The following is a 27,046-nucleotide window of genomic DNA, read 5'->3' on the forward strand; positions in this document are numbered from 1 at the left end:
CCTTTCCTTGCGTGTTCTATGAGGAGAGAGAGTAGGAACCAAGAACCAACTGGGTCCCCCCAGGTAACCACATCAGCATCAGGGTTGCTCTTGCCTACCCTAGCCACTGGGCGGCATCACTATACTGGCCTTGCCCTCAGTAGAGACCGACCTTGGCACTGAGGCAAGACCTGGGAGAGGGTGGGGCAGGTTACAGGCTCGCTGCCAGAGCTGCTCTAGCCCAGGTCTCTCTCTCTCTTCTCAGGCTTAAGAGCATGAACTTGGTGCTGGAGAGATGGCTCAGAGGTTAAGAGCACTGGCTGCTCTTCCAGAGGTCCTGAGTTCAATTGAGCTTGTATACATAAAATAAATAAATAAATCTAAAAAAAAAAAAAAAGCATGAACTCTGATAGGGCTGCTTGTATTTTAACTTAAATTTTAATTCTGTTGTTGATAAATAATCTTCTCAGGCCTCAGTATTCTTTAATTGCTATTTGTGGGTTTTTTGCTTGGAGACAGGTTCTCATGTAGCCCAGGCTGGTCTCAAACTTGCTATGTAATCAAGTCTGACCTTGAGCTCCGGTTCCTTCTGCCTTCGCCTTCCAAGTGCTGGGATTACAGGCGTATGCCACTACATCAGCAAGGTTTCTTAATGTGCAGACAAGAGTGGGGCTGGGGAGATGATTCAGTGGGTCAGAGCACTTGTTGAACCTGAGTTCAGATCCCAGCCCCCACATAAAAACAGTGTAGCCATCCATATACCCCTGTAACCCCAGTGCTAGAGTGGGAGAGGGATAGGATTGCGACACTCAGCCTAGCCAAAAAAGGGAAGTTCGGGCTTCAGTGAGAACTCTCCAAAGAACAAGGCGGAGCAACAAGGCTGCATGCACCTGCAGCATGTACATACAACACACACCACACTCACACACTCACATACCACACACAGACATACACTCACACAGCACACGTGGGGCTGGGGAGATGGTTCACTTGTAGAAGTGCTTTCATACAAACCTAACTACCAGAGTTCAACTCAGGAACCTGCTTAAAGGTGGAGGAGAGAACTGACTCCACAAGTCGTCCTCTACTTCTCCACAGATGCTACTGCATGCGTGTACCTCCCTACACATCATGCACACACAATACTAATGAATAAAATTTTTAGAAAATTCTAATCTGTTCGAGGTGTGCTGGCATAGCCCTTTAATCCCAACACTCTGGGAGAGGCAGGTAGATCTCTGAGTTCAAAGCTAGCCTGCTCTACATAGCAAATTCAGGCCAGCCAGGGCCACCTGGTAAGATCCTGCCTAAAGAAATACTAAACAAGGCTTGATGGCACAGATCTATAGTCATGTCACTCAAGAAGTAAAGGCAAGAGGATTATGAGTTCAAGGTCGTAACCAGCTACATGGCTAGCCTGGGCTACATGAAATCCAGTCTAAAAAAAAAAAAAAAAAAGGGCTGGAGAGATGGCTCAGGGGTTAAGAGCACTGACTGCTCTTCCAGAGGTCCTGAGTTCAATTCCCAGCAACCACATGGTGGCTCACAACCATCTGTAATGACATCTGGTGCCCTCTTCTGCTCTACAGGGATACATGCAGGCAGAATACTGTATATGTATGTAATAAATAAATCTTTAAAAAAAAAAAAAAAAAAAAAAAAAAAAAAGTTGAGCCAGGCAGTGGTGATGCACATCTTTAATCCCAGTACTCAGGAGGCAGAGGCAGGTGGATCTCTGAGTTCTAGACCAACCTGGTCTACTACAGAATGAGTTCCAGAACAACCAGGCTACACAGAGAAACCCTGTCTTAAAAAACAAAAAAAAGCCGGGCGGTGGTGGCGCACGCCTTTAATCCCAGCACTCGGGAGGCAGAGCCAGGCGGATCTCTGTGAGTTCGAGGCCAGCCTGGGCTACCAAGTGAGTCCCAGGAAAGGCGCAAAGCTACACAGAGAAACCCTGTCTCGAAAAACCAAAAATAAATAAATAAATAAATAAAAAATAAAAAAGTTGAGCCTATAATCTCAGCCCTCACGAGGCACGTAAGTTCAAAGCCTGACTCAACTACAGAGTTAAACCCTGCCTAAAAAAAAAATAATAAAAATTAACCTATTTATTAGACCACCAAAGTAACTGCAATCATCAAAAGAAACTTTTTAAAGGGGACTTGTGGGGGGCGGGGTGCAGGAAAGATGCTCAGGTTCTAAGAGCACTTCTTGGTTCAGTTCCCAACACCACATGGTGGTTCACAACCGTCTCTAATTCTAGTACCAGAGAACCAAATGTCCTCTTCTGACCTCCATGGGGACCAGATATGCATGTGGTACAGAGACATACACGCGAGAAAACACTCAAACATGTTAAAGATAAAAAAATTATAAAAACAAGGCAAGTACACCCAGGTTATTATCACATCTCTATCTAGCAAAGAGCCTGCATCCCATCTGCACTAACACAATGGAACCAACCTGAAATCACCAGCCTGAGGAGAAACACAAGCAAGAGGATCAAGGCAAGTCCGAGGCCAGCCTGGGCTATAGAATGCTGCCTTGGTTCAGAAGAAGAGCTGGGGATGTAGCTCAGTGAGTGAGGTGTTTGCCTAGCGTGCTCAGAGCTTGGGCTTGATCTCACCACACCTAAAGCCTTTAGTAATGGTGCAGGCCTGTAATCCCAGCCCCCGGGGGTGGAGGCAAGATCAGCAGTTCTGGGTCATTCTCAACTACACAGGAATTGGAGGCCAATCTGGGATCGATGAGACCCTGTCTCTGAATGCAAGGAAGGGAAGGGGGGGAGAAGGTAGGGAGAAAGGGGGGTAAAAACGACCACTTACAAGTCAATGATAACTTAATAGCATGATTTTTTTGGTCTTTTGAAAAAGGGTTTCGGGGCTGGAGAGATGGCTCAGTGGTTAAGAGCACTGGCTGTTCTTCCAAAGGTCCTGAGTTCAATTCCCAGCAACCACATGGTGGCTCACAACCATCTGTAATGAGATCATGCAGGCAGAATACTGTATACATAATAAATAAATAAATCTTTAAAAAAAAAAAAGAAAGAAAAAAAAGAAAAAGGGTTTCATGTAACTCCTAAAACACAACAACCCTCCCAGCATCCACAAAGCAGATTATTATTTTTTACTAATAAAGGAGGTAATAGATAACTCAGTAGACAAATCCACACAAATGACAGGCACATTTGGGTAAATGCCTTTTCACTGTTAATAAATAGATGCCCTACATACAAAAAAAAAATGATTGGCACGAGCACCCACAGAATGGCCAATAGATAAGTGAAAATGTATGTGGCAGATTATCCTTTCCAAAGATAGTGGAAGAATATCCTCCATCCCACATGTTCCTCTTACACTGTGCCTTTGACGTCCTTCTAACTAAAGATAGAGCCCATGCCTCCCCTTCAGACTGCTTGGGTGGGTCTCCCTGTTTAGGTCACAAGGATGTGACCTCTAAGAGATTCTCTGAGACTGTGTCATACAAGATGGCGATGCCAGTCTTATTGACTAGAATACTCTCTTTTCTGTTGGTTTTATTTTATTTTGTGGAGACAGGGTCTCAAGTAGTCCAGGATGACCTTGAACTCATGTTGCAAGACTGGCCTTGAATTTCTGGTCCTCTTGCCCTTCCCTCCACAGTTCTGGGAACTGCAGCTGTGTGCCACCAAGACCAGCCTGGTGTCTTTAAGCCACTCTGTCTTTAAGCCACATGTGACTGTAGCTCTGTCTTAAGGTCCTTGTTCTATGACAAAGTCTAGGTAAAGAGACCATAAGGGCAGGCTCTGAGCTCCCTGAAGAGAGGGAGCTACCTGGCCAGGCTCTTTCTGCTCTATCTAGATGAAAGACACCCAAACCAGACTGCCCAGCCAAACTCCTAAGATCCAGACCCAGAATCCAAGAGAGATCCTTCAGAGCTATCCACTGTTTACACTTTTAATTTGAAGGGTTGAAGAGACGGCTTAGTGATGGAGCATTTGCCAAGAATGTCAAAGACTTCAAGTTCAACCCCTAGCTAGAGAGAGAGAGGAAACCTAGCCAGCCATGCTGGTATAGGCCAAAATCCCAGCACTTGGGGAGTAAGTAGAAGCAGAAGGATCAGGAGCTCAAGGCCAGCCTCAGCTACATAGAAAGTTCAAGGCCAGACTAGATTACATGACATCCTATCAGAGAAACAGAAAGAAGGGATTGGGGCCATAGCTCAGTGGTAGAATGCTTTGCTTAGTATGCACAAGACCCCATATTCACACCCCATACCACAGAAAGACAGAAAGAAATGCATAAAGGAACAAACGTTCCAAGCACTCTGGAGGAGGTGGGAGCAGGAAGAGCAGGAGTTCAGGCAAGCCTCCAGCCCGAGACACTGTCTCAAAGAGACATAGAAATGGAGGGGAGAATAGTCACTACTATAGCTCTCGTGTGTGTGTGTGTGTGTGTGTGTCTGTGTGTGTCTGTGTCTGTGTGTCTGTGTGTTTCTGTGTCTGTGTCTGTGTATCCCGTATTCCAACCATTCCATACCTAACAGAAGTATGCATATATGTAGGTACAATAAGATTCATACCAGTATTGTGAATAAGGATGCCTAAATTCAGCCAGGCAGTGGTGGCACACACCTTTGATCCCAGCACTTGGGAGGCAGAGGCAGGCAGATCTGTGAGTTTGAGGCCAGCCTGGACTACAGAGTGAGTTCCAGGACAGCCAGGGCTACAACCCTGTCTAGAAAAGCAAAAAAAAAAAAAAAAAAAACCACGAGAAAGAAAGAAAGAAAAAATATATGTCACCACACCTAGCTCAAAAACTAACTTTTAAAACAACTGTGAAAAAAAGAAAACTACAAATTCCTAAAGACTAATGTTTTGTTTGTTTGTTTGTCTTGTGGGATTTTTAAGACAGGGTTTCTCAGTGTAGCCCTGGCTGTTCTGGATCAGGCTGGCCTCAGGATCAAAGGTGTGTGTCACCACTCTGGCTCTAATTAAATGTTTTTCTCCTTTAATCTCTAGTTGATTGTGTGAAAATAGACTACTGCTGCCCCTGTTTAGTAGATAAGGAAACTGAGCCACATGGAAGGGAAGAGACTTGTACAAGGTGATGTAGTATGTGTGTGCTCCAGAACCAGGACCTGAACCCAGACTCCTAGACTTGAAGCTCATGTCTTTTAGGCCTTTGTGCCATAATAGAGTCCAACTGGGTCTAGATTGGCCAATTGGTCTAGATTGGTCAAAAATAATTGCCTAGTCAGAGGAAACAACCGAAGTAGTCTAGAAAAGGTGGTGAACAAGGAGACAGAGCCCTGGTGAAGATGATTTGGGGTTGGGATGGGACCAATGGACTCCCAAAGTGGAGACAGCAGGACCAAAACTCCCAGAGTGCATACTCTCAGAGTATACTGTGGGCTTTCATGTACTTGTGAAGAGCAGGAGAGGGTTCACTATGCAGATAGACTTCATAGATGGCTCCTAGATGCTGCTGTCCCCACTTCCTGGTGCTCCTGACTCCAGGTTGCATGAAGCAGGGCCTCATCATGCTTCATACTGTTCCCAGGCCCCAAGCCTGAGGGCATGGCACAGAGAGGGTTAAGGGGCCAGGAATCTTTGTGTCTGGGGTGGATGAGAACTGTGATCAGGAGCCTCCTCTGGCCTGATAACCCACACTGCCTATCTCTTCCAGAGCAGCTGTGAGGCAGGCAAGTTGTCCTAGCAAGCAGGGAGGGAGGTAAGAGCCTCCTACTGACGGCGGGAAGGGTTTGCTTTCAAAGACAGGGACTCACAGGCTCTCTGGGGCTTTTCTCTACTGAATAACTATCTGCGGGGCTGTGACTAATGACTAGAGAGGAGATGACCTGAGTATAAATAGACACTGCTGTCCCTACTGATCCTGAGAACAAGAACTTAGAGCAGAACAGGCTTGAGGAGGTCATAGTGTAATGTCCATTCTTCCCGCATGTGTCTCAGCAGGTGTGCAAGAGACACACTCTAATGCACACATCTTTGCAGGTGTGAGAGTGAACACAGGTGTCCGCGGCTACAAGCTGCATTGGAGATGAACAGGGAAAGCCCATTGCAAAGCCAGAGGGAAGAAGCCTGGTTTGGATGAGCTCCATTGTACACACGCCAGGCTGTAGAGATGGAGAGGAATGTCCATCTTTATGATCTCACTGAACCTCACAAGAATATAGAAAAGAGGGCACTTTGATTGGAGTTTTTGATGAAGAAGCCCAAACTGCAAGATGATGGACAGGGGCCAGAGCCACTTAGCAGGTGTCCGTAAAGCTCAGGCCCTGACAAATTCAAAGTCATGCTGTTCCCTTTGGCTCTATGTCCATCCTGGACAGTGGTCTAAAAGCAAGCAAGAACTCTAAGGCACACTTCCTGTCCATGCAAGCCGAAAGCTCTGCTTCAAGTCATGGACAGTCCGTGATGTCAGGGTAGCCAAGTAACATGATGGACGGCTCACAAGCTGCAGAAAAGTCAAAGAAAGACAGAGACTTGCTGGGTGAGCTGGCTACCAGCAGCACTAGAGGAGGCTTACAGGAAGGTCTGGGATTTGAGTATGGTGGCACATACCTGTAATTGAGAGGAGGCAGGAGGATCAAGAGTTCAAAGTCATCTTTAGCTATATAACAAGTTCAAGGCCAGCCTAGGCCGCATGAGACCATGTAGCCAGGACATGGTGGGAGGACATACTTGTAATCCTGGCATTTGGAAGATGGAGGCAGGAAGATCCCAAGTTGGAGATCAGCTCAACCACTTCTACAGCATGAGGCTACTGTGGACTACTCAAAACAAAACACACACACACACACACACACACACACACACACACACACACATTTTTTTTTCATTTTTTTAAGGGAAGGGAGGGAAGAAGAGAAAAGTCTGGGGCTGGGTGTGTAGCTCATTTATAGGTGGGTGGGTGGAGTCTCAGGAAATGGAAATGGAAGACAGACAGGAACCCAGTGTCCTTCAGGGGCTTTTCCCACACATCCTTCCACTGAATCTGCCCAAGGAGGGTGGGGGTGCTATTAACATCATTCTTGTTTTTATAAGCAAGCAGACTGCAGCACAGGGAGATGAATTAAGCAGTCTACACACAATCAATCCCATTACTGGTAACTGGTAAACTTAGGTCTGATTCTCTTGCCCATGAAACTTAAATGGTGCCACAGAAACACATGAGACCCACCAAATTCTTAGCACGCATGTGTGCGGAGTCTTGGAGAGCAGAGCTGGAGCCCTGCATCCTTAACTGATTTACTGGGATGCACAGCCAAGTACTCGCTCCTCTGTTTTCCTATTGTAAAGTTGGCATGCAGTCACCTTTTGAAGACTGATGAACACTGGCAAGACCCCTCTCCAGGAAAGCCATGTCTAAGACCCCATTCCCTGGAAGGGCTCCAGGAGCATCTGTGGACATTGTTCACAATGCACACTTGCTTATGGAGCCAAATGGGAACACAGTGAGGCCGTAAGAAGACTTGGTGCACCGTCCCAGGGGTGGCATCTGTTCAGTGTAAGGCATTCTCTGAACACTTCCCAGAGTACGGCCTGTGAAGGGTCCTAGACCAGAAGTAAATCCAACATGAACCCATTCACAGAGTAGTTGTGAATACCCAGGCATCACGTGACTCTGAAACAGGTGTTGAGGATAACAGAAAGGAAAGAAACAAAGGGTGGACACAGGGGAAAGTGTCAGAGTCAGGAGTGTCACAGAGCAGTCGAGATGGACCTAAGGTGGGATACACAGCCAAGCTTCCCTTTGTCCTTTACCAACCACATGGGCAGTTTAGGGTTAGGGAAGTTTTCTGCTTTTTTCAAGATTTTTTTTTTTGTGTGTAAGAGTGTGTTTGTGTGTGCCACATGTGTGCAGGTGCCCTGCCTGAGGCCAGAAGAGGGGTCAGATCCCCTGGAACTGGAATTATAATGGTTGTGAGCTGCCTGATGTGGGTGCTGGGCTGTTTCTCCAGTCCCTGCTCCTTTCCTGTCTTCTTCATTGTTTACTTTTCCATGCCGAGGATCGAAGTCAGGGCCTCCTGCATACTACGCATGTGTTCTGCCACTAGCCATACCACGGCCCTTCAGGGTTCTCTTCTCATACTCCTTAGCTCCGAGTCACACCAGGCTTACTTTTAATTCCTTACATCTAAAACACAACAGGAAAGCCAGACATGGCAACTCACACCTGTAATTCCACATCCTCAGAGGCTGAGGCTAAAGATGTCACAAGTTTGAGGACAGCCTGGACCACAGGGTGAAATACTGTCTTAACAACAATAACAATAAAATAAGATAAAACAAGGCCAGATATGGGCTCACGCCTGTAACCCCAGCACTGGAGGTACTGAGGTTCGAGATTCGTCATGAGTTTAAGGCCAGCCTGGGCTGCAATGTCTCAAAACACCAAGACAAAACAACAAAACCTCACAGACTGCTAGCTTCCTGTAACCTAGGTGATCAAGAGGGAACTAGGAGTCATTCTCCCAGCAGTCTGTTTTCTTAGCAGGGTGGCTGCTGTACCTCTGAGCTGTGTCTGCGCATGCGGGCAGTATGCACCCATGTACTTGAGTACTCTATAGGCATGTGTGTTTTCCTAGGTATCTGTGCATATCCATCCCACCTTCCTGATCTTTTAGGGCCTGACACTCAGGTGGCAGGAACTCTGAGGCTTCAAATGATTTGCCACCACTCTTCAGGCCTCAGTTTCCCCTCTTTTATAAATGAGGGACTTGAGCTTCATGACTTGCTTTTTGTTGTTGACATGTTTGCTTGCTTTTCAGATTCCATGCTATACCTAGGCTGGCCATGAATTTTAAGCACTTCCAGCCTCCAGGGTGCTGGGATTGCATTCATGCACCAGCAAAACCTGCTCCAACTCCATCATTTGAAAGGATTTTTGCAGATTTGATAAGGCTTTTGTTTGCTTGTAGAATTTTTAAATTGTCTTGAATTATGTATATGTGAGCATGTCTATATATAGTTGTGTGCACATGTTGGTACAGGTGTCCAAGAAGCCAAAGGTATCAGGTTCCCCTGGAGTGACAGCTAGCTACATAAGCCACCTAACATGGTTGCTTGCAACTGAACTGGGGTCCTCTGCTAGAGCAGCTCACACTCTTTTTTTGTTTTTTTGTTTTGTTTTTTTGAGACAGGGTTTTTCTGTGTAACAGTCCTGGCTGTCCCAGATCTTGCTTTGTAGACCAGGCTGGCCTCCAACTCACAGAGATCCTCCTGCTTCTGCCTCCTGAGTGCTGGGATTAAAAGAGTGCGCCATGGGGCTGGAGAGATGGCTCAGAGGTTAAGAGCACTGACTGTTCTTCCAGAGGTCCTGAGTTCGATTCCCAGCAACCACATGGTGGCTCACAAGCATCTGTAACAAGATCTGGTACCCTCTTCTGGCCTGCAGGCATACATGCTGTATACGTAATAAATAAATCTTTAAAAAAAAAAAAAAAAAAAAGAGAGAGCACTTTGCCAAGTCTTCTCTCTCTCTCTCTCTCTCTGCCTTTCTTTCTTTAAAAAAAAAAAAAAAAAAAGAGTGCACCACGACTGCCCAGCTGTGCAGCTTACACTCTTAACTGCTAAGACTTTCCACCCCAGATTTGACAGTTCTTAATTTTACTCACTCTATTTACTTTGTTTTTTGGATTTTTGTTGTTTTGTTTTGAGACCATCTCCTGTAGCCTAGGCTGGCCTGGAATTCCTGATCCTCCTGCCTCCACCTCGCAAGTGCTAGGGTAACAGGCATGATCCACCATGCCTAACCGATTTGTTTATTTTGGGTGCAACAGATAGTTCTGAAGGCCTTGTACATGTTACTATTCTCTATCACTCGTCTATACCCCAGACCATAATCCAAGGACTGCAGTTATGCTGTTTTTTGGACAGGGTCTTGTTATACAGCCATGGTTGGTCTAGAAATAGCTATGTATCCCACTCTGACCTTGAACTTGTGGCAATCTACCCGATTCAGCATTCCTAGTGCTGGGAACACAGGCATAGGCTACCAGGCTCAGCTTTGACTTGTTTTTAGCCTACTCTGGTTTCAAACTGGCTATGTAGCCGAGGATAAGCTTGAGCTTCTGATCCTCCTGCCTCCACCTCTCAAGTGCTGGAGAAACAGCCCTGCAGCACCATGCCCAGCTTAGTCTAAAGGCTTCTGAACAAATCTAAATAAGAGTGTAGAGTTTAAGGCTGCAGTGGCAGAGGTCAGAGCTAGCTGTCAGGAGAGGCCTGGGCTGGCTCAGGGCAGCCTCAGGAAGAAGCTCCAGGACATGAAGCAAAGGCTGGCAGAATGAGGACAGGCCCAAGGACTCCCATGGTGTTTCCCCGCCCCCATGCTTGCTGGTTATTATGTGACTTCCAGAAAGGGAGAGGGATTCCATTCCAGTTCCCTGTGGGGAGCTGGGGAGGCAGAGAAATGGAAAAGCAGGCATCAGGGAAGACAGACTTGGGTGGGGAAAGTAGACTCGGTTCCCGCTCTGGCCCCTGCAGGCATGATAAGCAGGTGCTAGGCCCCTACTCTGATAGTACGGCCGGCTTATCAGGGAGCCCAGGCTATCTCACCTAGGCCCAGACTCGGTTCTAGTTCCACACCCTGATCACAGAAGCCCCCACCCATACTTACAGGCCATGGCCACAGAATCTCTGGCTGGCAGAGATATCTCTGTCCTCTACTTCCAGGACTCCTCACTGCTCTCCAATTCACCCTGGGTCTCAGCACTGTGGTGGGCAGCATGAAGCTTAGCCCTGATGTAGGAAGCCTTCAAGCTGTAAAGCTTGGCTGTCTGTGGGTCCTGGAGGAGAGCTGGCCTTCGGAGGGTTACAAGGGAGGAAAGAGGGTGACAGGGAGGCAGGAGCTGACATGGCTAGAGCGTCAGTGGTGACATCTTCTCACCTATGTATTTCTCACTTGATTCTCACCTCGTGATAGAAGAGCAGCTGACCACCAGCCACACAGCCAGTGAGCCAAAGGAGGAGGGAAGCCGGCCGCAGCATCCAGGGTGCTGGTCCACAGTCACACAGACGTGGGCATCAGGAGCTCCCGTTTTAGATTTGAGGAAATGGAGGCTGAATTTGGTCCTAAGTTACGGAGCCGGATGCAGTGAGCTGTGACGGTCACTGCTAAAGCTGGGCAAGCTCGATGGTTCCTAAGTGTTTTCAAGAATATTCCATGGGAGCCAGGGATGGAGATGGATATGCCTACCTATAATTCAGCAAGCGAAAGCGGGATCAAGTTACATAGGGAATTCTAGGACAGACTCGGACGCACAGAAAGGAATAAAGAAAAGGAGGGAAGGGAGGAAGGGAGGGAAGGAGGGAGAAGAGACAGAGAATTTCAGATTCATTCCCTGTGATCTTCTCTGGGAAGGAGCAGAGCAGACTTGGGTACTAACTTTCTCGAACTCCTGTGGCTAGCATCTGTGCTGTTAAAGTACTTTATCAAAGTGAGCCTGAAGCAAAGGCCTATAATTCCAATGACTTGGGAGGCTGAGGCAGGAGGATTGAAAAATGAAGGCCTGCCTAAACAACACAGTGAGCTTAAATGACAGTCTGGGCAACTTAAAATAGGCAGTAAAAAGAGGGGTAGAGGATTGGTGATGTAGTTCAGTTGTTACAGTGCTTGCATACGTAAGGTTCTGGGCCCATTTCTCAGCACTGAATAAACCTGGCACAGTGATGAATGCCTGCAGCCCTTGCACTCAGTAATTAGAGACAGGAGGCTCAGAAGTTCAATGTCATCCTCAGTTACAAATGGAATTTAAGGCCACATGAGACTCTATTTCAATAATAATAATAAGGGCAAGGCACGATAGAGCACGCCTCTAACCCACTCAGGAAGCAAAGCTGGCAGATCTCTGAGTTCCAGGCCAGTCAGGACAACATAGGAGACCCTGCCTCAAAACAAACAGGAGATGGGTGAAGCGGCGCACGCCTTTAATCCCAGCACTCAGGAGGCAGAGACAGGCGAATCTCTGTGAGTTCAAGGCCAGCCTGGACTACAGAGTGAGTTCCAGGGCAGCCAGGGCTGTTACACAGAGAAACCTTATCTCAAAAACAAACAACCCCCCAGAACAACAACAACAAAAAAAAACCAGGAGCCAGGTATGGTATTGCATGCCTTTAATTCCAGCACTCAGGAGGCAGAGGTAGGCAGATCTCTGTGAGTTCAAGGCCAGCCTGGTGGACAGAGTGAGTTCCAGGACAGCCAGGGCTACAAGGAGAGACCCTGTCTCAAAAACCAAAACCCAAACCAACAACAACAAAAGACTAGACAGAGAAGGTAACAACACTTACAGACCTGCAGAGAAAACAGTGCTGACTAGACCAGGGAAGATCATGCATAGCGGAGGTAGACCACACGCCTGTTCCTCGGCAGGAAACAGAACACCTCTGAAAAACCAAAAGGTTAGGTCTTTCCTCCCACCCCACCCCCACCCCATCCTAATGCAGCTTGCACCTGCAAAGGAGGAAACAGACCAGACTGTCTAGGATAAGAAAAGGGGACGGAACATGCCCCAGAATGAGGGTCTAAATAGCAGAAATCTCCCCTTCCCCACAGGGAAAGACCCAAATAGTGCCAGGCTCTCATTTTAACTGAAGAACTGAGCCCCAGGCCCTTACACTGGCTCTCACAAGAGCTGGGACCTCAGGTGCTCTTCAGTCTCCCAGCAGAGTAACCTTCACCCAAGGGACCTTGCCAGAACAGTGGTGAACAAGCTTTGAGAACAAGCTTTGACTCTGCCCATCTAATTCTAGTTTCTTGGGCTCAGCAAAAATACAAATTCTAGAATGGAAATAGAGGCTGAGATGTCCACTGAGCTTGCTCCCAGATAGATTCTATATAGAGCCAGCTGCCAGGATCCTCCCTGACCTACACAGACTCAACGAACATTCCCAACCATCACCCAGAATAAAACAGGCCTTTCAGCAGGCCTCCAACAGACAACTAAGCCCAGAAGGATGGATGGGGTGAGGGTTTTTCTACCTCCTAGAAGTGGGTAGGTAATTGGCTTCATGGGGTGGGGGTGAAAGTCACCCATTTAAAAGAACAGAGGCAGCCAGGCAGTGGTGGTGCACACCTGTAGTCCCAGCACTCAGGAGGCAGAGGCAGGTGGATCCCTGTGAGTAGTTCGAGGCCAGCCTGATCTACAAAGTGAGTTCCAAGACAGCCAGAGCTGTTACATAGAGAAACCCTGTCTGGAAAAACAAATAAACAGAAATAAATAGAAGAATGGAAGCATGATGGAGGTGTGGTTCCAGGGATAGGGTTCTTAGCTAGCATGTATTAGGCCCGAAGTTTCAGCCCCAGCACAAACAATAAGCAGATAACAAAGAAACCAACACGTTAAACAAAAAAGGGAAAGGAGCCAGTGACTTGTTTCACGAAACCAGCAGGGGAAGGGTTAAGAAGTAGGGACTTCTAGAACCCGGGAAAAGTACCCCACCCAGGGGAGGAGCCAGAGGGTTAAAAGCCCAGCTACTTGAGCAGGAAGGGGCAGGGCAGGCTCTCCCTGTCCAGAGGCTTCCCCAGACTGAAGCTTCAGCCCCAGGTAAGCGCTCCTTGGAATGGCTGCCAATCTGCTCACAGGTCTGCCCAGAGGGAACCTTCTGCCTCACTGTTTGTTTCTGGCTCTGCATCCCTGAGAGATCTGAATAGACCTTAGCTTCTTCCTCTAAGCCACCTGGGTTACCCCTGACTACAGAATCAAGGAGCCGGTGCTCTGGGAGGGAGAGAAGAACAAGGCGGGGTGTGTGTGTGTGTGTGTGTGTGTGTGTGTGTGTGTGTGTGTGTGGCCAGCTTCAACTGATCCTGCCCCAATGCCCTGGCTCTCCATTCCACAGCTCTCTCCTCCAGGGCCTTGGCTGGGATATCATCATATACTGTAAGTTTGTGATGAGACACTACAGTATAGATGATGTACTAGTCTGGGCACCCCCAGCTCTAGAGCCTGCCTGGGAGGGCAGGAGAATGTTGAAGCCCACGGGGCTCACTGCTCAGCCTATCAAGCCTCCTGATTGCCGTGGCACTTGGGGATGGCGAGGAAACCGTTACCATTACTGAGTTTAGTAATGGTAACGGTTCTCTTGCTGCTCCCAGAAACTGTGCCAAGAAGAGCTCGTGACCCTGGTGCAGACTCCTGGAAGAAAGAGAGATCCCAGGCTGACAAGAGAATGGGGGCAGGGGAATGGGTACATTTTCTCTTCCCTATTCCAAAGAAATAAAGATAAGAATAAGAACACTTGTCATTTAACTTTATTAGCATCCACGGTTGGGTAGCAGGATGGCGTGGGAGGGATCAAGAACTTGAGTGAACAGGTGATCATTTAAGATACACAGGTTGAGCCAGGTGGTGGTGGCGCCTGTCTTTAATCCCAGCACTCAGGAGGCAGAGGCAGGTGGACCTCTGTGAGTTCAAAGCTAGCCTGGTCTATGTAGTAATAGCCAGCCAGAGTTGTGTGGTGAGAACCTTGTCTCAAAAAAAAAAAAAAAAAAAAAAAAGCCGGGCGGTGGTGGCGCACACCTTTAATCCCAGCACTTGGGACGCAGAGGCAGGCGGATCTCTGTGAGTTTGAGGCCAGCCTGGGCTACCAAGTGAGTTCCAGGAAAGGCGCAAAGTTACACAGAGAAACCCTGTCTCAAAAAACCAAAAGAAAAAAAAAAGAAAAGAAAAGAAAAAGAAACATAGGTCCATATGTAACTTCAAGGTGAGGAACTTGGGGATGAAGAGAAAACTTTTCTTCCTATCAACAACTGGAAACTCGGGGCAAGAGTCTGGGTCCAATGCTAGCAGGGGCGGGATGGCCCTATTCCCACCATGGGGACGGACTTCTAAGACCTACACAGCCGAGACCTTAGGCCGAGGAACTGAGAACTGAGCTAAGGCAGCTTCTCTCCTCCAGTGGAGACCATGGTTGGGCAGGTACCATGCACACACAACAAGGGCAGCTGGCTCACAGCCAGCCGGTGTCCACGGCCCTCAGCAGCCCTCAGGCCCCCTGTGACAGAGGTAGTTGTACTCAGTCACTCTGCCAGCAGTTTGAACAGGAATCCCCTGGCAGTAGCAGCAGAGGACGGTCATCTGAGCAGTTTCACAGAGAGGCGGATGTGAACTTCACAGAGGAAGATGTCCATGAGGTCTTGGCCCACCTCCTGTGCAATCTGGGCGATCAAGAGGCCCTTCTGACCAATCAGGATCCGCTGCAGTGGTGAAAAGAGGCACATGGTTCTGCTCTGGCCTCACAGATGGGAGAAGGAACCCCTAGTTAATACTGCTGCTGCCCCTCTCTGAGCCTGCCCTCACTTACCATGTGAGATTCTTTGGGCACCAGAAGGTTCTGTTGGATCACTAGCTCCCCACTTGGTCCTTCCTCCCATATCACTGTCTTCTGTATAAGGAGACATCATGACCAGTCAGGCACGCTCATGTCTATGTCGTGGTACCCAACCGATCCAGGTGTGTGCCTGGTACATAGGCCCCGGGTCCTTTCACTGCCCACACCTGCTGTACACTGTAGGGCACCTCCTCAGGCAGGTACTCTAGGAGCTTCTCTCGGATTTTATTGGCACAGATCTCTTCAGGTGTCTGGCTGGTGAGGACTCCACTGTGGAACTCCCAGGGTCCTGGCTTGGTCTGTGCCAGAAGGTATTGCTGTGGGTACAAAGGAAGAGTGGGCTCTTAACCCCATCAGTACTCCCTTATTTATGCACAATTCTAGGAGAAAACAGGGGCTTTTTGTTTATGACAGGGCCTCATGTACCCCCGAGCTGACCTTAAAATTGTATATAGTAGCAAAGGCTGGCGAACTCCTGATCCTACTTTACCCTGACAAGCCCTGAGACTATACAAGTGAGCTACCATACAGAATTTAATGCCTTTTTTTTTTTTTAAATACAGGATCTCATGCAGATCAAGCTGGCCGTGTACACCCTAATTTGCTCAAGCTGGTCTTAAACTTCCAATCTTCTTGTCTCTACTTCCTAAATGCTAGAATTTGAGGTGTGTACCACCATGTTGAGTTTATGTGGTACTACAGATTGAATCCAGCACCTCTTACACATTAGGCTACCATTCTATCAACTGAGATACATTCCTGTTTATTTTTGGTCTCCTTATGTAGCCTGGTTGGCCTACAATTCACAATGGAGACCAGGTTGGCCTCAAACTAAATATCATTCTGCTTCTGCCTCCTGAGTACTGGGATAACAGTTGTGTATCACCACAGCTGGCTGTTTTTGGTTTCCTGAGACAGGGTCTCATTGTAACTGAGCTCCTCTTGAATTCACTGTGTAGTTGAAAATGACCTTGATTTCCTGATCCTCCTGCCTTGGCCTCCCAAGTGTTGGGATTACAAGTATAAATGACCACAGCCAGATATTTGTTTTGTCTTTTAAAAGACAGGATTGTAGTCTTATAGTCAGCCTGGTCTGGATGAGGCCTATTTTAACATGGCAGGAACGATGGGCTATGGGCAAGGCTAACTGACCTTTAATGTGTTCACATCCTTGTTGTTTAGTGCTGATAACATGAAGATCTCCTGGAAGTAGGACCAGCCAGTTCTCTGAGAGCTCCTCACTGAGTGCGTGTTTGGGTCCTTAGCTGCAGGGCTGGGGCCCTGGGTGCCAAGGCCTGAGTGCAAGGCCTGCTTGATATTGAGTTTCTTGCCATTGACCACACCTTCAGTGAGGGCTGCTGTCAGCTCCAGGAGAACTGACTTCTGCTTCAAGCAATCTACCTGCAGATGGGGGATGAGCAAAGGACATGGTGAGAGAGATGGGACCTGGGAGGGAAGACTCTTCCTCAGGTGGGCAGCACTTACCTTGTTTAAGACGAGGATGCTAGGGACCTGGGAGAAGTGGGTCAGACACTGCAGCACCTGGGGACTTAGCTGGCTCCTGGTCCACTTGTCTGACACGTCCACAAGAACCACAGCTAGAAGCGGCAGGGCAGACAAAAAAACAGACCATGACCTTCTTCCTGATCCACAACAAGTCCCAGGCTATGGCTTCTGGCCAGACCCCAGCTCCCAAACTCCCAGGAATGAAAGGCTCTGTACACAGGGCTTCAGTTTTTTAGTTTGAGTCTAACCAAGATCAGCAGATTCCATGCTCTTCCATGGGTCTTCCAACAAAGACGGCTCCAGATGGTGCCTGAAGGACGAATGTATTAGTCAGGAAGGGTCATATGACTGATCAGCTCTGATGAGGAATGGGGTGTAATTGGGAAAACCCCCAGCTCCTATGAAGGAATAGCCCCTCCTCTTTCTTATCACCACCCCCCTAAACACACACACACACACACACACACACACATCTGTTCCCGCAGCTAATACCTCTTTTGTTTAACAGGACTGATGATGCCAGGTGTGTCAAGCAGAATCTAGAATCAGAAGAGATAACCACAGCCCCCAAAAGGAAAAGATTTTTTTAATGGATTAGTGGGGAAAAAGGCCACACACACCCCACTTTAGGTTCTAGGATTCAACCCAGGGCTTTATACATATTGTAAGTATTCTAAGATTGACTCTGCAGAGTGACAAGAGGCTTTTTATTTATTTATTTTGCCAGGGTCTCACTGTGTAGTCCTGGCTGTCCTGGAACTCACTATGTGAAACAGGCTGGCCTTCAACTCATAGAGAGCCACCTGCCTCTGCCTCCTAAGTGCTGAGATTAAAGGTGTGCACTACTAGAGAAAGGCCATCTTTGATATTAGCATCCTGCCTTTCCTTCATGGGCAAGCTGTTGCTGACTTTAGATTTTTCACACTTTGGCATTGTCTTAATGTTACATGGGACCCCAAAGAAAGCAGGTGACCATGGATAAATCAAGGATGAATGCTGGAGATGAGGCTCGTTGCAGAATGCTTGGGTAGGACCCAGAAAGCCCTGGGTTAGATTTCCAGCACTGCACAAAATAAAATCACAAAACCAGAGTTCAATGTTGAATTATGCTTTATTTAGTCAGGTGAGGTGTCACACTCCTATAATCCCAGCACTTAGGAGGCAGAGGCAAGAAGATCATTTCAAGTTTAAGGGCAGATTAGCCTACAAATTGGGTTCAGTGCCAGTTAGGGCTATATGGTAAGATCTTGTCTCCGAAAGGGAAAAAAAAAGATTCAGAGCTGGGCATGGTGGTATCTCTTGTATCCCAGCACTTGAGAGATGGAGTAGGCAGGAAGATCATAAATTCAAGGTAATCTTTGGCTATATAGAGGAGCAACCTGGGTTACATGGGAGTGTTACAAACACAAAGGATGGGATGGTTCAGTGGGTAAAGGCACAGGCTGCCAAGTCTGACAACCCAATTTTGGTGCCAAGGACTTACAGGATAGAAAAAGGAAAGTGCCTCCTAAAAGTTGTCCTCTGACCTCCATACAAGCACCATGGCACATGAGCACCCACACACATATAAATAACTTCAGAATAGTCGCAAAAGAGGGGAGGGAGAAGGAGAACTATATGGAGCCTTAAGGGAAGTCCTAGCCGGGCAGTAGTGGCGCATGCCTTTAGTCCCAGCACTCAGCAGGCAGATAGGCGGATCTCTGTGAGTTCGAGGCTAGTCTGGTCTACAGAGTGAGCTCCAAGACAGCCAGAGCTACACAGAGAAACCTTGTCTTGAAAACAACAACAACAAGAACAAAAAGGGGGGGGGGGGGTCCTCTATACATTCTTTTTTTTTTTTTTTTTTTGAGACAGGATTGCTTTGTGTAGAACTGGCTATCCTGGAACTCACTTTGTAGACCAGGCTGGCCTTGAACTCAGAGATCCACCTGACTCTGCTTCTGCCTTGGGAGCGCCGTGATTACACCACCACTGCACCCGGCTGAACCATCATTTTTTAAAAGGCTAAGGTAAGAGAATGGCTTAGCTTTACTCTATACTGTCTGCAGAACTTCTGCAGGTACCTACCACCTGGGCCTCCTTCTCTGTGATGATCCCTAGAGCTTGGCATCGAGTGGTGTGCACCTTCTTGGAGACGGGAAACACCTTCCAGGAAGAAAGAAGTCCCAGTGAGTTTCTAGATCCCTCCCAGGCCATCCACCCAGGCAAAGCAAGCAGTGAATGAAAAATGAAACAAAAAGATAAAGAAGGGTGTAGGGAGACTGGAGAGAAGGTTCAGTGGTTAACAGAACTGACTGCTCTTCTAGAGGACCTGAGTTCAATTCTCAGCACCCACATGGCAGCTCACAACTGTCTGTAACTCCAGTTTCAGAGGCTCCAACACCCCTTTCTGGCCTCTGTGGTCAGAGGACAGACAAGGAGTACACAAATATATATGAAGGCAAAACACCCATGCACATAAAATAGTGAAATGTGTAAAAAGGGAGGTGTAGGGGTGGGGATGACAAAAGTGTGCCATACTTTACGACCCAGCAGCTGATTGGAGAGTGTTGACTTCCCTGCATTTGGGGCTCCCAGGAGGGCCACTCGGAGGACCCGGGGATTCTCAGGCATGTCAGGAGTGTGGACCAACAGCAGGTTCTGCTCATCTATGTCAGGATGGGAACGGGAATGATATATTGGAATCTAGACTCCATTAGATACTCAGCTCTGATACTCAAGGAGGAAACCAAGATAAAAGATTAGAACACCAGGCTGAAGCCACCCATTCCTAACTTTGAGATTAGTTTGGCATTTAATTTTATTTGATTTCTCAGGTTATCTAACCTCTCTAAGCCCCCTGGTTTTCTCATATGTGATGTGGAATCACATTAACATTATCTATAAATAAAAAAAAATTGTTCAACATAGGTTGGGCATTGTGATACACACACACTTGTAATCACAACCCTTGAGAGGCTTAAACAAGAGTGGATTACTTTTGAGCCCCAGGACAGCCTGGGCTATATAACTAGACCCTGTCTCAAAAAACAAAACAACCTCACTAAATTACAATGGAGAAGCAGCACTTTATAAAATGGATATGGCTGGGCAGTGGTGGTGGCACACACTCTCAATCCCAGCACTTGGGAGGCAGATCTCTGTGAGTTTGAGGTCACTCTGTAGATAGTGAGTTCCAGGACAACCAGGCTACACAGAGAAACCCTGTCTTGAAAAACTGAAATAAAGCTGAGCAGTGGTGGTGCACACCTGTAATTCCAGCACTTGAGAGTTGATCTGTGTGAGTTCGGGGACAACCTGGTTTACAAAGCAAGTTCCAGGACAGCCAGAGCTGTTACACAGAGAAATCCTGTCTCTCAAAAAATAACACAAGCTGGGCAGTGGTGGCACACGCCTTTTATCCCAGCACTCGGGAGGCAGAGGCAGGAGGATCTCTGTGAGTTCGAGGCCAGCCTGGTCTACAGAGCGAGATCCAGGAAAGGTGCAAAGCTACACAGAGAAACCCTGTCTCGAAAAACCAAAAAAATAATAAATAAATAAATAAATAAATAAATAAATAAATAAATAAATAAATAAATAAAATGGATGTGGCGGCTCACACTTGCAATCCCAGAATGCAGGAGTCTGGGGATAGTGAGCTCCAGGTTATCATGGGCTAGAGTGAAATTCTGTCTCAATGTCCCCTTCCAAGAAAAATACCACTTTATTTCTCAAGTAGCATTGACTGGAGTCTGGTAAGAGACTAGACACTGTTAAAACTGCAATACGGTATCATAAGAAGAGACTGAGAAACTCTGCACAACCTTCATAGCAGCATTAGTAGGGTGCCACAGTCAGCTGAAGAAATTTCTGGAACTGGAGATCCTCCTGCCTCTACCTCCCCATTGTGGGGATTACAAGCATACACCATGACTACACCTGGCTCAGCTCAATTTAGTGTCTTAACAAGTAGATGGGGCTCAACATTCATTTATTGAGTCTACACTCTGCTTGCCATGTGGGGACATAGGGAGAAAACTTGGTCTTGCCTAATGATCTTTCGTGACCATTACTGACTGTGACCAACACAAGTGTCTTCACATTCTTAAACTCTTGTTGTTGTTGTAGTATTTATTTATTTGTGTTGGCGTGGGCTTATGGAAGTCACAGTACTTTCTGGAGTTGGTTCTCTCTTTCCACCATACGGGTCCCAAGGATTGCTCAGCTTGTCAAGCAACAAGAGCCTTTATTTGCTAAGTTATTTCCCTGGCCCTCATTCTCAAACTCTTTAATAGCCGTCGCTCTTTGAACTCAGATTTATTTTCTATTAAATGAGAGAGGCTAAACTGATTATCTCCAGAGACAGAGGGATTTAAACCAGGCTACACGCCTACCACTGCTGAAACCACCAGAGGCTGGTCATGGCTAACACCTGTAATCCCAACACTCTAGCGGCTGGAGCTGGAAGATCCGAGTTCCAAGCCAGACTGGGTTACCCGGGGAGACCTGTCACAAAACAGAACACCCGCAACCAACATAACTGAGCCCTTTACCTCTGTGCACCGACACGGCGGGGACGCTGGGAGCTAACGGACTGTCAGGCTGAGGGAATCCAAGGATGCGGTCCAAGGCGGAGCCCTGACCGTAACGACTAGAGGCCGAGGCCAGGAGGGGACCAGAGAAAGCGGCGCCCACGACACAGGACACGCACCTCGCCTGGTTACCTAGAAGCGAGCCGGGCGGGGTCGCCCACTCCCTCCCAGCATGCGGGCCCAGCGGCCGGGCCCCCAGCAAAGACCGAACCAGGCCAGCGCAGTACCGTCTGGGCGCAGCCATCTTGCCGCAAAGCACTCTGGTACCGACCACAAGTGCACCCCGATTGGGCCGTCAGGCTCACAGACCGACCGGAAGAAGAAAACTAGATCCGCCCAACAGAACTGGGACGCAAGGGAGATCCAGGGAGGGGTAGGTTGAGACTCTCCGCAGAGGCTAAGGAAAGGCAAAAATGTGATGTCGCCTTGGACTCTCATACCATCATGTCTCCTGCCAGAGTTTTGGAAAGGAGCTTTTTAGTCCTGTCTTCTGATTGACTACATTCCTCCGGAAGCCAAGCCGCCGAAACCGTCCTTCTAGCCCGCAAGAGGAGAAACTCTCGTGATGCTAAGAGTGGACATGGGGAAAGGGCCCTAGGCCGCATTTCACAGCAAAGTTTTTTGTTTTTATTTCATGCATCTGCATCTGTGCACCATATGTGTGCTTGGTGCCCAAGGAGGCGATAAGCCTCTGTGTGGTTGCTGGGAATCGAACCTTAGCCACTGAGCCAACTCTGCAGCCCAAGATTTTTATTTTTTATTTTTTTAAGTGCTGGATCCTTTTTTATTTCCTCTTTAGCTGTGTTTTAGCTGAGTGTGGCAGACTTAGTTAGGGTTACTGTAGCTATGATGAAACTCCAAAACCAAAAGCTACTTGGGGAAAAGAGTTTATTTGGCTTAGGTATCTTGAATTACAATTCACTGAGGGAAGCCAAGGAAGGAACTCAAACCAGGCAGGAACCTGGAGGCAGGAGCTGATGCAGAGGCCATGGAGGAGTGCTGCTTACTGACTTACTCCTCATGGCTTGCTGAACGTGCTTTCGTTCCTTCTTTTTTCTTTTTCGGCGTTTTTGAGATAGGATTTCTCTGTGTAGCCCTGGCTGTCCTGGAACTCATTCTGTAGACCAGGTTGGCCCTGAACTCAGAAATTGGTCTCTGCCTCCTGAATGCTGGGATTAAAAGCTTGCTCCACCATCACCTGGCTCAGCCTGTTTTCTTTTCTTTTTTTCTTTTTTTTATGCCAAATGCTGTTTATTGAAGGAGGGAGGAGGTCTTAAATACAGGCTTACAGCACAATGAGAGAACCCTAGAGGGCAGAAGTTCGCTACAGATGTTTTACACTCTTGCATCTAAACTGTTAACAACACCCATTATGTAGGATACACAGACAAGGAACTTCCTTTAAGCATTCAGGAGGGTGGAACCTGGCAGGGAATTAGCATAGGGAGGATATCAAGATCAAGGTTAGCAAGCAAGGCAACAGTTACCCAAAATGGGGGCCAGGGTCCTGCAGGTCCCCCTTTTACTGAAAAATGAGCCTCTGACTTAGGTTGCGTGGGATGTCAGCAGGTCACCTTACCCGTCATGGAGATGCCTTCAGCCTGTTTTCTTTTTTTCTTTCTTTTTTTTTTTTTTTTTTTGGTTTTTTGAGACAGGGTTTCTCTGTGTAGCTTTGCGCCTTTCCTGGAACTCACTTGGTAGCCCAGGCTGGCCTCGAACTCACAGAGATCCGCCTGGCTCTGCCTCCCGAGTGCTGGGATTAAAGGCGTGCGCCACCACCGCCGTTTCAGCCTGTTTTCTTATAGCATCTAGGAACACCAGCCCAGATGTGGCACCACTTGTAATAGCCTGGATCCTCCCACATCAATCACTAACTAAGGAAAATGCTGTACAGGCTTGCCTACAGCCCAGTCTTACGGAGGCAACTTCTTAGTTGAGTTTTCCTCCTCTGAGATGACTCCAGCTTGTGTCAAGTTGACATAAAACTAGCCAGCACAGGATGCTTTTCGAAATCTGCACCTTTGTGTTATGCTAGCCCTCTGTTAAGGAGTGGTGCTGTGGAAGCCATTTCTTTTGAGCAGTAGACTGCATTTACCTCCTTAAATATCAGCTCCTACCTAGTCTTTCTGGAGGAAAATGAACAATAACAGAAACAAAAGCAAAGCAGGTTGCTGGATGTGGTGGAGCATTACTGTAACCTCAGTATTTGGGAGGTGGAGGCAGGAGGATAGGGATGTTCAAGGTGGGAGTGGGGGAACCTGGCATGTTAGATCGTTAATCCCAGGATTTAGGAGGCAGAGGCAGCATGATCTGTGTGAGCTGGCAGTCAGCTTGGTCTAATATCAAATCCCAGGCAAGCCAGCACTACCTAGTAAGTTATAGGCCAGCCAGGGCTACACAGTGAGACTCTGTCTCTAAAGAAATAAAGCAAAGTAAAATAAAACAAACGGCGGGGGAGAGGGATCAGCTGGTTGGTGCAAATGCTTGCTGCACAGGCTTGATTTGAATTCCAACCCTAGAGCCTACCATCGAGGTGAAGAGGATTGGCTCCTGAAAGTTGTCCTCACATTTCATAACACAGAGAGAGAGAGGGAGCGAGAGGGAGAGGTGTTAAGGTAGGGATCAGGGATGTAGCCCAGTTGGTAGAGTCTTTGCCTAGCATGCAGGAGGGCCTCGGAAGGAGGGAGAGAGGAGAGGAGAGAAATGGTGAAGCTGCTTAGCCCCCTAGGAGCTCCCAGGATGATTCAGAGGAACGGAACTTGACCATCCGTGGGTTTTGTGCCCTGGAGCTACCCTTGTCCTTTCAAGCCTCTTAGTCAGACTTCCCTGCCTCCACCCTTTCCCACCTGTGCTAGTGATTAGTCAGCCAAACTCTTTTTTTGAGCTGAGGATCGAACCCAGGCAAGCGCTCTACCACTGAGCTAAATCCCCAACCCAGTCAAACTCTTGAAACTGTAAGATACATCTTTCAGGGACTGGAAAGATGAGGATTTATGAAGCATCTACTACATAGAAGCACTGCAGGGTGCTGGGGATGCATCAGCTAATGAAATGGACAAAAATTCCTACTGTGAGAGTCCCATGTACATAGAGGTCCTGAGTCCTTCATCTGTGTGTATGTGTGTGGTCTGACAGGAAGTTCCGGTACATCAGTGCTGTGCTTTGGTGAAAGCCTGAATGAAATGTATGTAAGAGAAATAAGGGAGATGCAGTTGGAGCTGGGGTGGGGCTAGGTGTGGTGGCTGGTTCACATTTCTAATTCCTGTGCTTGGGAGTCTAAGACAGCAGGATTTCTATGAGTTCAAGGGAATCCTGGACTACATAGTGAGTGGAACCCTATGCAAAAAAAGGAGGGAAAAACAGCCCCCTCCCTGAAAACCCACAAACCAATGGCCTGGGGATGTGGCTCAGTTGGTAGAGTATTTGTCTATAAAGCACAAAACCCTTGGTTAGATTCCAGCGCCACATAACACAGGGTGTGCTGGAACATATCTCTAATCCCAGCACTCAGGAGAATCAGAATTTCATCATCGTGTTCAGCTACAAAGCAAGTTCAAGGCCAGCCTGGGATTCTATCATCTATCTGTCTATCTATCTATCTATCTATCTATCTATCTATCTATCTATCTATCTATCTATGTTGTTGTCCTTGCTTGTTTTTTTAAAGACAGGGTTTCTCTGTTTAACTGCCTTGGCTGTCCTAGAACTTTCCCTGTAGACCAAGCTGGCCTCAAACTCATAGAAATCTGCCTGCCTCTCCCTCCCAAGTGCTAGGATTAAAGGCATGTGCCACCACTGCCCAGCAAGACCCTATTTTTTTTTTATGGTTTTTCGAGACAGGGTTTCTCTGTGTACCTTTGGGCCTTTCCTGGAACTCACTTTGTAGACCAGGCTGGCCTCAAACTCACAGAGATCTGCCTGCCTCTGCCTCCCAAGTGCTGGGATTAAAGGTGTGCGCCACCAATGCCCGGCTAAGACCCTATCTTAAAAAAAAAAAAAAAAAGGCTAGAGAGATAGCTCAGAGGTTAAGAGCACTGACTGCTCTTCCAGAGGTCCTGAGTTCAATTCCCAGCAACCACATGGTGGCTCACAACCATCTGTAATGAGATCTGGCACCCTCCTCTGTATACATAATAAATAAAAAAAAACTTTTAAAAAATGAGCTGAGCAGCTTATACTTGTAATTGCAATTTCAGTACTGAGGAGGCTGAGACAGGAGGGTCACCATGAGTGTGAGGCCAGCCTAGGCTGGAGAGTGAGCTCCAACCCATCCTGGGCTACCTAATGAGACTCTGAACAGCCCTCAACACCACACACGCTCACACAAAACACTTTATCTGCTGATGGCAGTGACTCAGTATACAGAGAAAAAAGCAGGACAGGCTTCTGAAGGTGGAGAGAACCAACTGGCCAGGCTGTTGTTAAAGGAATGGTGTCCAGAGACTCTCTGACTGATGCAGAACTGACAGAACCAGAAAAGCCAAATTAACTGATGGTTTGCAAATGCAACCAGCTTCCAGCTTTCTCTTCTGTTCATGGAAGAAACAGCCTTTTAGGAACATTATATTCTGGGTGTTCTCTGGGCATATGGATGCCCAGAGAACAAGATGCTACTGAATATGGGGGGACAACCAGCAATTAGAAAAACATGAATCTTCTTGCACGGACAGGTAGGTGAAATAATATCACAGCTGCTATTTGGGGAAAGGGGAAAGTTGAAGTCAAAAGATAGTAAGTAGCTGGGTGTGGTGGTGTATTCCTGTTATCCCGGAAATATGGATACAGAGGCAAAGATTTCTGCAAGTTTGAGGACAGCCAGAGCTACATATCAATTACCAGGCCAGCCAGGGCTACACAGTGAGACTCTGTCCCTCACCTCCACAAGTAGATAAATTACAGAATGCAAAGTCAGCCCAAGAACACATAGTAAGTACTTCTGTGCTAACAGATAAGACTACAGAAGAATCCCAGGAATGACAAATTTTTAAGTTAAATGAGTCAGTGTCTAAGTCATCAGTTATTTTTTAAGATTTGTATTTTTTTGGTTTATTTTTTTTTTCCTATGTAGCTTTGGTTGTCCTGGAACTAACAGAGATCCGCCTGCCTCTGCCTCCCGAGTGCTAGGATTGAAGTCATGTGCCACCATGCCTAGCTTGTATTTATTTTAGTTTTAATCATGTATGTATGTATGTGCCACATGTCTGTAGGTGTCCACAGAGGCCAGAGGTGTCCAATCTCTTGCAGCTGGAGTTACAGGCAGTTGTGAGATGCCTGATGTGGGTGCTGGGAACTAAACTGAGTTCCTTTTGAAAGAAATACATGCTCTTAAACTCTAAACCATCCTTCTATTTTTTTCAGTGCTGGGGACTGAACGCAGGGTTTCTCAAATATTATGTCAAATTTTCCCACTGAGTTACATCCCTAAACATTTCCTTTTTTTCCCCCTTATTCTCTCCTCAACTTTTTTCTTTCTTTTTTGAGATAAGGTCTTGCATTGTAGCCCAGACTGACCTGGAACTCACTATGTAGCCCAGGCTAGCCTCAAATTTGCAGAGATCCTCCTGTCTCTGTCCCCTGAGTTTTGGAATTATAGACATATGCCACTGTTAGCCATGGACAGATCGACCTTTTGTACCTCGACTCCATTTTGGTTGAACTG

The 27,046-nt window shown here is 47.4% G+C and overlaps 1 protein-coding gene across 1 annotated transcript; it reads right to left on the reverse strand.

Moving 5' to 3' along the window:
- Positions 1-14,615: 14,615 nt before the first annotated feature.
- On the reverse strand, positions 14,616-21,665 carry Eral1 (Era like 12S mitochondrial rRNA chaperone 1). The gene is made up of 10 exons (XM_059269543.1): positions 21,349-21,665; positions 19,337-19,464; positions 18,884-18,961; positions 17,309-17,355; positions 17,065-17,126; positions 16,796-16,908; positions 16,463-16,711; positions 15,478-15,627; positions 15,284-15,364; positions 14,616-15,176 (listed from the first exon to the last, which is right to left on the reverse strand). Exons 1-10 carry the CDS (start codon positions 21,629-21,631, stop codon positions 15,054-15,056), a joined length of 1,314 nt encoding a protein of 437 aa, XP_059125526.1. The 5' UTR covers positions 21,632-21,665; the 3' UTR covers positions 14,616-15,053.
- Between the last annotated feature and the right edge of the window lie 5,381 nt (positions 21,666-27,046).

Source organism: Peromyscus eremicus, chromosome 8a, assembly GCF_949786415.1.
Source record: "Peromyscus eremicus chromosome 8a, PerEre_H2_v1, whole genome shotgun sequence".
Taxonomy (NCBI): domain Eukaryota; kingdom Metazoa; phylum Chordata; class Mammalia; order Rodentia; family Cricetidae; genus Peromyscus; species Peromyscus eremicus.

Bases quoted from the DNA above. Each gene is read 5' to 3' on its own strand.
- Eral1 (XM_059269543.1), bottom strand. From the start codon at position 21,631: ATGGCTGCGCCCAGACGGTACTGCGCTGGCCTGGTTCGGTCTTTGCTG. The intron at 17,127-17,308 runs GTATTAGCTGCG...TTCGTCCTTCAG, and splicing joins AGTCCTGTTAAACAAAAGAG to GCACCATCTGGAGCCGTCTT. The intron at 16,712-16,795 runs GTAAGTGCTGCC...CCCCATCTGCAG, and splicing joins GCATCCTCGTCTTAAACAAG to GTAGATTGCTTGAAGCAGAA.